This window comes from Abramis brama (assembly GCF_963993115.1).
Source record: "Abramis brama genome assembly, chromosome: 15".
Lineage (NCBI taxonomy): Eukaryota > Metazoa > Chordata > Actinopteri > Cypriniformes > Leuciscidae > Abramis > Abramis brama.
Window position 1 is genome coordinate 29,573,833 of NC_139977.1, and position 11,336 is coordinate 29,585,168.

The 11,336-nt window shown below is 36.1% G+C and overlaps 2 protein-coding genes across 3 annotated transcripts in view; one reads left to right on the forward strand and one right to left on the reverse strand.

The window, feature by feature from the left end:
- Positions 1-279: 279 nt before the first annotated feature.
- Positions 280-6,687, reverse strand: stbd1 (starch binding domain 1). The gene is made up of 2 exons (XM_084136193.1): positions 6,270-6,687; positions 280-4,444 (listed from the first exon to the last, which is right to left on the reverse strand). The coding sequence occupies exons 1-2, from the start codon at positions 6,292-6,294 to the stop codon at positions 3,165-3,167; spliced, it is 1,305 nt and encodes a 434-aa protein (XP_083992319.1). The 5' UTR covers positions 6,295-6,687; the 3' UTR covers positions 280-3,164.
- Positions 6,532-11,336, forward strand: part of LOC311096802 (uncharacterized protein) — a 60,544-nt gene continuing 55,739 nt past the window's right edge. Inside the window, exon 1 of one of the 2 annotated variants that reach the window (XR_014609105.1) lies at positions 6,532-6,670. The gene's annotated coding sequence lies outside the window, so the exon portion shown is untranslated. The remainder of the gene's footprint in view (positions 6,671-11,336) is intronic. The other variant, XM_084136194.1, reaches the window with a different exon arrangement.

Sequence of the window (11,336 nt, forward strand, 5' to 3'; positions counted from 1 at the left end):
ACATTGTCATCCTGGAATATGGCCATGATGTGTCTTCCTACATGGTTGTTTAAGAAATGAAAAGCTACACACTCCATCAACTAGGGTTAGAAGAACTGTTGCCAAACATATAACATGTAGAAACATAATAATCACTGCGATAATGATCCAATTATAGACTCTTAAATATTTTCCTATTTAAAATCCAAACAGTGACTTTTTATTTTTTGGCCGGTCAGTATATATATATAAAACAGTATTTTCCTTAAGTGAAAAATGTAAAATACAGTGAGCAACAAATTGTTGATATAATCATTTACTTTATTGAATTAAGTCATTTGCTGAGTGACATTTACTGATTGACAGTTAAACATACGTTTAAAGGTCAGAAACAGTATTACACCTGAATTTCACAGAAAAACAAAAACAGCCAACAGACACATAAACATGTTTAGTCAAAAGTGTAAGCAGCAAAGGTTATTCATTTTAAGGCAGTCGTTGTGAAACAATAAAAATATATTCCTTTTTTTTTTTTTTTTTTAATTCATTGCTACCTAAAATAAAAATGCATAAAATCTCTGTAAGGACTAGATTAGAGTGTTTAACGTGCAGTTGACAGTGATGGCAAACAAAAATAGAATCAAAGATACAGCAGCCGTTTAGCTTGTGATTTAGAGAATGGCTGTATGCAAACAGTCCAGGCAGGGATTTGGAAAGAGTAAGCTGATTTTTATGTCAGCATTTAACATATTAGAGTCAGAGTATATAGGATGCCAAACTGCTACAAAGAAAACCGTGATTTTTGGCTGGTCGGTGTTCTGCATTGCTCAAGCAGTTCACAAAGCATTCAAAGCATACTGGACAATCATATCACAGGCCTGAAAGATACTCTATGCAAGTAAGTTAACGCTAAAGTTTCTAGCAATGCAAGCTAAAAAGTGTTCTGAAATGTGTCCGCCAATTAAAAATGCAGTATAACTACACGTTGTATTCTCAGTGTCACCACAAGGGGCGCTATAGCTGGCATTAGCGCAAATGGACTTCTTCTGCATTCAGTTTTCTCTTTTAGATCAAATACTGTCGAGACAGGGCAACACTCTTAAAAATAAAGGTTCCAAAAGGGGGTTTCCACAGCGAAACCTTTCCGGGGATCAGTTCTTAAAATAACTTTTTTTTTCTTAGTGTGAAGAAATGCAGAATAACTACATGTTGTATTCTCACGCGGCTTCCGAAATCATTCTGTATAGTATGAATGTAATTGTTGTTATGAATGTCATGTTGTTACAGTCAGTTGACCTACCAGGTCGCTTCACTGCCATTCATAAATCCTCTCCCGTGGTCTCATGGGATAGTAAAGTGTCGAATGCGGACTTCAGAATCTCGCCGGAATTACATTTACATTTATGCATTTGGTAGATGCTTTTATCCAAAGCGACTTACATTGCATTCCAAGGTACACATTTTTACATTCTTATCAGTTTTTGCTTTCCCTGGGAATCGAACCCATGACCTTGGTGTTTCAAGCACCAATGCTCTACTGTTTGAGCTACAGGAAAGCCTGTTTAAGCGAATCAGTAGGTCATCCGGGGATTTTTCGCCCAATGTTTTTCGCATAATATGCATTCGGACATACTATACTGTTTTTCGCATACTATATAGTAGGGTAGTATTCGATTTCGGACACAGTGTCAGGGTCGCCACAAGGGGTGTTAAAGCGGAAATTTGCACTTATTGACTTCTTCAGCATTCAGTTTTCTCTTTTAGATTAACATTTAACAAGGTTACATTAGTCAAATCAACAAGTGCATAGCTAGAATCCTGAATAACAAATTCAGTAATATTTGAAGCAAACTCCACCTGAGAACTGAGGTTTCTTATATGTGCACTGAGACTGCATATTTGCACCAAACATTCATTCATTCATTCAACCAGGCATCTGTGCACTTGCATAGAGTATGTTTCCAGCCTAAAGTTAAATATAAGAGTGAGATCATGAAAAGATCAGTGTGATTGTTGCAACATTAAAGATTAGAATAACACTGCACACACAAAACATTCTCAGAATGGAGACACACTTCAAAAAAGATGTTTCAACCTCTGGAAGCATTAGGATTTTTCCCTTATGCATGAAGGAATTTTTTGTGGATTTTCTCAGTTTTGGTAAACCGCTGTTACAGGATTATAGTTTTCAGTACAGTTGGATATAATCAACACGCATATCATTTATTGACGTAAAAAAATGCATATTTGAAATGTTATAATATTATTGCTATAGTAACAGTTCCACAGCCTCATGCTTTATTAAAACAATTCATTAATAATCAATAACATTATAATATAATCTTACATACTGTATTTCAATAATGCACTAAGGATTATTATTGCTGTATAGAGTTGGAAGAAGATAGTATGGCTGCACGATTTGGGGGGGGGGGGGGGGGGGGACTAATTGCTATATTTGATATAATTTGCGATTGTGATTTAAAATGTAATTTAAAAAAATTCAGGGATGCTGTGCTTGTTAGTAGGACTGCACAATTTGGCCAGAATTGTATGATTTTATATCAATATTGCTACATAACAATAATAATACTAGAATTACTATTATAACTAAATAAAATGATAAAAAATACTAATTAAAACAATAAGAATTTAGAGTATTTAGATAAAATAATATAATAATAACAATTGTACAACTGTAAAATTACAATACTGATATTTATGGCTGTCCTAATTTTTGTTTTTCAAACATTAAACCAATCATTTATTTTGACGGATCCCACAAAGAAGTTTGTCTTTTGTTGAAAAGCGCTTCTCATCACAAGTATGGTAAGACTGGCGCATGTTGCGTTCCCAAATGCATGTTAAAGCGACCCAAACTCAGAGCAGATGAAGAGATGGAGATCATGTGGAGCAGCCATATTGCGGTCATACTGTGATTTCATTTTTTATATTTTTGTATAAATCGTGCAGCCATACAATCTTAAAAATAAAGGTTCTAAAGGGTGGTTTTTGCAGCAATGCCATAGAAGAACCATTCTGGGTTCCTCAAAGAACCTTTTTTTTTTATTAGTGCAAAGAACATAATGGAAAGGTTCCATGGATGTTAAGGGTGCTTCATGGAACCATAGATGCCATTAAAGAACCTTTATTTTTAAGAGTGTAGTAGATAATCACCTCTGAGTTCAGCAACACCCCCAGCACTTGTCAAGATAGACTTCTTCATCCTGGCTAGTTAAAAAGAGATAACGGTTTCCACACTCCTCCCAGCGAGAGATCCTTCCATCTTCCACCAGGACGAACTTCCACTCCACCTGGCTCTCCACGGGGAGGGTGATCGTGTTGGCCCAGAACCCGTCCTTGGCTCTGTGGAGCGGAACGAAACTCTCCCAGGCCCCCAACTCCTGCAGGCTCCCGGTAACAGCCACCAGCTGGCTAGGAGAGTACGTGATGTAGTGAATCCTGAAGGTTACGTTAACCACTTGCGATAAAGGCGGAACAGTCGCTACTCTTTTATTCGCCGGTTCTTCATCCTCTTTGGCTAAACCAGTCTTGACTTGGCCTTCTTTTTCCAGCTGCGTCTGTTTTTCTTCGGTGCTGGTTGCAGTTGGCATAAGCCAGGGAAGATCTTTGAACTCTGATGCACCTACGATTAGCCACTCGTTATTGTCCATGATGGCGTCCATGATGCTGATCTCATTCTTTTCATGATTCTCCTCAATTGACGCATTTTCTTCATTGGTTTTCTTCTCACCGGACTCATGTGAGAGGCTCACCTGTGTTGAAGACCCAACGAGGAAGGTATTATCAGTGTGGAAACCCAAGTAGTTGTGGAAGTCAAACCTGTTGCTGTGGTTCACCATAGTCTTATTGTCATAGCAACAGCAATCAAAGTTATTTGTTTGTGGAAAACGGCAGTCATGGTGATCTTCAAACTTCTTGCTGGCTTCCTCCACCACTGACGTCTCGTTGTTTTCCTCTAATCGGATCTTACTAGGATTGGATTGTTTAACCGCTTGGTCTGAAGAAGTGACTTGATGATGTTTCTGATAAATGAACTCCTGAGCGCTTTCAGTTTCAGATGGTTCATCGGTGTCTACACTCAGTCCCGTCTCAGATTTGTCGAGATATTCCTCAATTTCCTCACTCTGGCAATCTAATTGCGTCGATCGCACACTCACATCAGCCAGAACCTCATGTCCACCATCATCATCCTCATGCTGAATATGATCCTCACATTCTGTGTTTTCATCAGGATCCATTTCTACCCACTGATCCAGATCGGAATCCGTTTTGTCTCGCATTTCAGGTTCTAAGTCTGTTAGAAGCTCATCTGTAATCTCCTCCAAATCCTTGAGAGTGCTTTCATTCAGGTCTTTCTCTGATATCTCAGTGGGAAGAAGCATGTTGTCTGTGTCTGAGAGGTTACCAGATTCGCTGCAACGCTTTCCATCCTGACATTCACCTAAAAAGAGAACGAAAATGCATTAGCCACGTCACATGTGCTTTCAACTGATCAAAAATGTATATGGGAATTCTTTTAGGAAAGAATCTTTACTCGCTCTTTCCATCTTTTTTTTTTTTTTACTCTTTTTGTAATTTGTGGTTACAGTTGTTGAACACAATTTTTGTAAGTGAAAAATGATTGGTTAATGGGAAAAGTGCATGTCAAAATAGTCAATGTCAATATGACCTTTGGCTAGAAGTAGGTTACTTACTGATAGACCTTGCACAATGTTTATTCATCTATTAATAAATCAATCAAAATTCCTCAGTAATCGAGCAACAATGGAACCGAGCAAATTTCAAACATTTGTAAAGTCACAGCTAAAAACCATGACATGCGAATGCTAGAGCACTGAAAACAACGATTCAGATCAGTGGGAATGAGCTTGTGACTTTAGAACTTGGTATACTAACTAGATTTGCATTTCTAGAAAGAAATACCATTGCTTACAGTGAGAGTGCTCTTACAAAAGAGTGCTGTGTAAGTTTACCTTTCAGGCTTTGGCTCTTTGAAATGAAATGCTGCATCAGAGCTGCCTTTAACTTTGCACTTTCTCATGACATTCAGTTCATCTTGTATTTTGGCAGCTGAACAAGAGAGTCACTGTCAAACTTTTAACAAGATTGTGGAATATCCTAGCCAGCAAAGGATGTTACGCAAACATTCGGACAAGCTTTGTTTTTGTTTTTTTTTACCTATATATACTACACGCAAAGGCAAAAATTATCAGGTTTTAGACATTTTCAAGATATAGGCTTCTTTGCTAAAGAATGGTGTAGCCTAGATGATTTAATAAATGCAAGAAAGAAAAGACTAGTCACAAATCATTATGCAAATAAATGCAAGAAAAAACATCTCATATTGACACAGTAGCTGAATTCAAAGAACACACACCCAAGAGCTGCAGGTTTGCGGGAAGATACACAGTAGACAGATAGCCTACCGTTCAAAAAATACCTGTCTGTAAAATGCTTTACATTTTTTTTTGCATTTATTTGATCAAAAATACAGCAAAAATAGTGCTATTTGTGAATTGCTAAATTTCAGCATCATTACCAGTGTCACATGATCCTTCAGAAATCATTCTAATATGCTGATTTTCTGCTCAATAAATATTTCTTAAGATTATCAATGTTGTCAACAGTTGTGCTGCTTGAAATTTTTGTGATTTTTTTGTCTTAAATCTTACTGACCGCAAACCTTTAAATGGTAGCCTATTGTATATTTACACATTTTTGGTGATGAAATTCTTTTTTTTAATTACTATTATTATTTTTTTTGTGCCTACCTGTGGTTTTATTGGAACGTTTTAGACATATGCATGACATTTTTTAATGTCATTAATTATTTATTAAAAAACAGAAGCCTTAAAACGTGACATCATATCCTGTTTGTTGCCGTGTCCAAAGAAATGTTGCATGCTCAAAGTAGAGTGTGACCTAGATTTAAGGCTAAAATTATATTCCAAACATGATATATAACAATTAATAACATAATCCATCTACAAAACCCCACCCTCCACAATTTTTTTTATTTTTTAATTTTTTTTAAGAAAATGTGTAACGTTTCTGATTGGCTTAGTGTTTCTGACTGGCCGCTCGCGCGCTGTTTCTTCAAGGCAGCTTTTCGCCGTTTAATCGTCAATGGCTGTCACGTGTGATTTATTTTCCCAGTGATATCTGACAGATAATAGTGATATTTTACATACCCCCCCCCCCAAAAGTCTCACACATGTGCGCATCAATATTTAGCCTTCTATGCTTCAACAATTGTCCGTTTTTACCTGTTGACTCGGTAGGGTCGATCATCCCTCTCTCGTTTTCCTCCGTCCGAGCCGAGCTCGCTTCTTCTCCCGCCGTTTCGCTCCCGTTATTCTCGTCACTCTTCCTGCGCTGACCTCTAAAGGATCGGTAAATGAAGAACGCAGCGCACACCGGACAGCATGGGCAAGTGATCCCCACGGCGGACTACGGCACCGGAGCCGCCGATCAGATCCAGCAGGGAATGAATATCGCGCCGGTCCAGAGCAATCGGTTTGCTCTTCTTCATGGTCATGCTGTGGGTGAAAACTGAAAGCCTCAGTGTAGATGTAACCGTGCAGGTGTCGCGATCACTTCATCCTCGGCGCCGCGGGCGAAATGACCCTTTGATGCGGCAGAAGATGAAAAGAAGCCCCGCAATCAGGTGAACACACTGCCAATAGGCTCTCTCTCTCTCTCTCTCTCTCTCTCTCTCTCTCTCTCTCTCCAATTCAAATGAGCTTTACTGGCACTGACCTGTACAGTACTGGCCAAAGCATTGGCCATTACATGATTACATGAAGAAAATAATGATTATATAATACATAAACAAAATGTGAATAAATCAATAAAAATAAATACAAGAATACATTTTTATAAATCAGCAACATTAGTTTTATATACTTTAGTATATATGAATCTTCTTTTCATTTTATATTAATTAGCCTAATCATTTAATATATATTGACACAAGTAATGCATATGCTATGATATTAAGTTTATATATATATATATATATATCATATATTATATATATATATATATATAGGCTATATATATATATATATATATATATATATAGGCTATATATAAATATATATACACACACATCTTATATATATATATATATATATATATATATATATATATTATATATACACACACATCTTTTATATATATATATATATATATATTATATATACACACACATCTTTTATATATATATATATATATATATATATATATATACACACACATCTTTTATATATATATATATATATATATATATAGGCTATGTATAAATACATTTATTTGGCCTTTCTTTTCTGCACATCCCCTTCCCCCTTTTTTTTTGTTTTGCCACCAAATTTCAAATATATTTTTATTTCTTTTCTTTTTTTTTTTTGCCAAAATATTTTTATTAAGATTTTCTTCACGTAAATACAATCACAATCTTGTTAATACAAATTTGTCCATGTGAACATAATGACTGCATTACATGAATTTAAACCCATTAAAAGGCAGGAATTAAGCAGAAAAGAACATTTCTTTTATTTCATAATTATTTTTGTTACATTTTGTTTTTGTATTTTTTTGGTATTCTTACTTTTGTGTATATTTTTTAATAATTTCTTTATATTTGTACTTTTATATAATTTTTTGTTTGTTTTGATTCAACTTTTTTTTTTTTTCTCCATATATATTCTTTTGACATTGCAGTTCATGGCTTCTGTGTTACATCTAATATTGTTCAAACTATGCATTTGAATTAAATATATTTATGAATTACATTATCCTTTTTATGGCTATATATATATATATATATTTATATATATATATATACAGTGAGGAAAATAAGTATTTGAACACCCTGCTATTTTGCAAGTTCTCCCACTTGGAAATCATGGAGGGGTCTGAAATTGTCATCGTAGGTGCATGTCCACTGTGAGAGACATAATCTAAAAAAAAAAATCCAGAAATCACAATGTATGATTTTTTTAACTATTTATTTGTATGATACAGCTGCAAATAAGTATTTGAACACCTGTCTATCAGCTAGAATTCTGACCCTCAAAGACCTGTTAGTCTGCCTTTAAAATGTCCACCTCCACTCCATTTATTATCCTAAATTAGATGCACCTGTTTGAGGTCGTTAGCTGCATAAAGACACCTGTCCACCCCATACAATCAGTAAGAATCCAACTACTAACATGGCCAAGACCAAAGAGCTGTCCAAAGACACTAGAGACAAAATTGTACACCTCCACAAGGCTGGAAAGGGCTACGGGGAAATTGCCAAGCAGCTTGGTGAACTGTTGGAGCAATCATTAGAAAATGGAAGACGCTAAACATGACTGTCAATCTCCCTCGGACTGGGGCTCCATGCAAGATCTCACCTCGTGGGGTCTCAATGATCCTAAGAAAGGTGAGAAATCAGCCCAGAACTACACGGGAGGAGCTGGTCAATGACCTGAAAAGAGCTGGGACCACCGTTTCCAAGGTTACTGTTGGTAATACACTAAGACGTCATGGTTTGAAATCATGCATGGCACGGAAGGTTCCCCTGCTTAAACCAGCACATGTCAAGGCCCGTCTTAAGTTTGCCAATGACCATTTGGATGATCCAGAGGAGTCATGGGAGAAAGTCATGTGGTCAGATGAGACCAAAATAGAACTTTTTGGTCATAATTCCACTAAACGTGTTTGGAGGAAGAAGAATGATGAGTACCATCCCAAGAACACCATCCCTACTGTGAAGCATGGGGGTGGTAGCATCATGCTTTGGGGGTGTTTTTCTGCACATGGGACAGGGCGACTGCACTGTATTAAGGAGAGGATGACCGGGGCCATGTATTGCGAGATTTTGGGGAACAACCTCCTTCCCTCAGTTAGAGCATTGAAGATGGGTCGAGGCTGGGTCTTCCAACATGACAGTGACCCGAAGCACACAGCCAGGATAACCAAGGAGTGGCTCTGTAAGAAGCATATCAAGGTTCTGGCGTGGCCTAGCCAGTCTCCAGACCTAAACCCAATAGAGAATCTTTGGAGGGAGCTCAAACTCCGTGTTTCTCAGCGACAGCCCAGAAACCTGACTGATCTAGAGAAGATCTGTGTGGAGGAGTGGGCCAAAATCCCTCCTGCAGTGTGTGCAAACCTGGTGAAAAACTACAGGAAACGTTTGACCTCTGTAATTGCAAACAAAGGCTACTGTACCAAATATTAACATTGATTTTCTCAGGTGTTCAAATACTTATTTGCAGCTGTATCATACAAATAAATAGTTAAAAAATCATACATTGTGATTTCTGGATTTTTTTTTTTTAGATTATGTCTCTCACAGTGGACATGCACCTACGATGACAATTTCAGACCCCTCCATGATTTCCAAGTGGGAGAACTTGCAAAATAGCAGGGTATTCAAATAATTATTTTCCTCACTGTATGTATGTATGTATGTATATATGTGTGTGTGTGTATATATATATTGTGTGTATATATATATATATATATATATAAGTTTTTTTTTGGTAACATCAGAGAAACACAGAACTCCAGCTCTGTCACTAAATGTCACGGTCAGTGCTGCTGATATTTTGGGTCTTTTGCTCTGAATGGGACTAAGTAAATTTAGTCAAAGTTCAGTTATTGATTAGACAGGGAACTCACTCTAGATTTGAATAAAGCAGCACAAACATTTCCGATAACCTCTAATTGATAAGACTGTAGATTGCTTTGGGTTTTTTGATTGAATAAGAGACAAACACAAGACATTTTTAGCAACCCATGAGATTGCTGTAATAACAGGTGTTTAGTATTAATGTCATGTAACATGCACAAGAGCAGATTTGAGCACAAACATACATAAACGTAATAATCATTTGATCTTTGTCCGCTTTGATGAAAACTTTTGACATTTTTTACAGCAGTTTTTACTTTACCCGTTTGTTGACCTGCTGATTATTATCAATGAGGCTAATCAATAAGTACTGTCAATCATCATGGGGTTTAAAGATGAAGATTGTCACTTGAAGCCAGTTTTGTTCAGTTGTTCAGCTTGTAGTTTCTATTTTCTGGTGACTTCTCTGATATGACTTTACTACCAATAACAAATGCAATTAATACATTAATACTGTGACAATGTATACAACATAATTGTGAAATCAAAAAACAAATTTTGCATTAAGCTGTTTGATGTCAAGCAGATGCAGTGTTATTTTGGTAAAAATATAATCTGCTGCCACCTGCTGATCAATGATGCTAAATACAGTTTTACATTTTATTTAAACCACTGTTACTACAGTCCAACAGTGCCAAAAGAAAGTTATTATTATTATTTTGCAATATATCTTTGGAAGTTATTTTGAAGTTCTTTAGCATTATTCCAAACTTGATTTCAGAAATTGCCTTGTTTAGTAAAGTATACCAATTTATAAAACATTTATTTACATGTTACAGCCTCTTTTCTCAGCTTTAGCAGAGGCCCGTCACAAAGGGATTTAATAGCACATCTTTTTGCAGTCCATGTGATTTGAGTAAATTTTGGAGAGCTTGGTTAATCAGGCCAATAAGATATTATTAACTGAATCTCTTCCTTTTTATTGTACTAATGTGACATTTCAAAGTATCTACAATATATATATATATATTTTTTTTACCTTTAAAAAACCATATAGACACTGGTTTATGGGTTTACAGTAAGGCTGTGAATATTTGGGTAGACAGAGAATCGACTTGATTCACGATCCATAGGTGTTCGATTCAAGAACTATTTTTTTCTAATTCAGAACTATTCAATTTGAAATAATTCACAATAAAATTTTATGCCGATCCGATTAACTATTAGATTCTGCGTTTTTAAAAAGTGCATTCACAGGATTATTTAAAAGTTTCCCCTAATGTAGTAGTCTGGGTGCGATTTAGCCTACACGTCGACCTTCGTGTGGGGCCAAAAAAACTTTTATCCATTTTTACATGTTATTTCTTAATGACTCTTATTTTAATAATTTACATAAGGCAAAATTTAAAAAGGCTTTAAAAGTATTGTTAGTTCATGTTAACTATTGTGTAGGAACTTATTACAGTGTTCCAGGTACATAAACATGCACTACTTCCATTATTATTTTTTATTATTATAAAAAAATATATTTAATGTAGTCTCTCATTCACCGCTATAGAACTTTACCCAACTATGACGACTTCTGCTTCTGAGAAACCCGTAAATGTGAAAGGGTCTATTGTGAGAGGCCCTGTCCCAAATGGCACACTTCATATGCACTTGCGCTCTTGTGGACTGACAGCCGCATACGTGTGTCCATTAAGTCCACAAGACC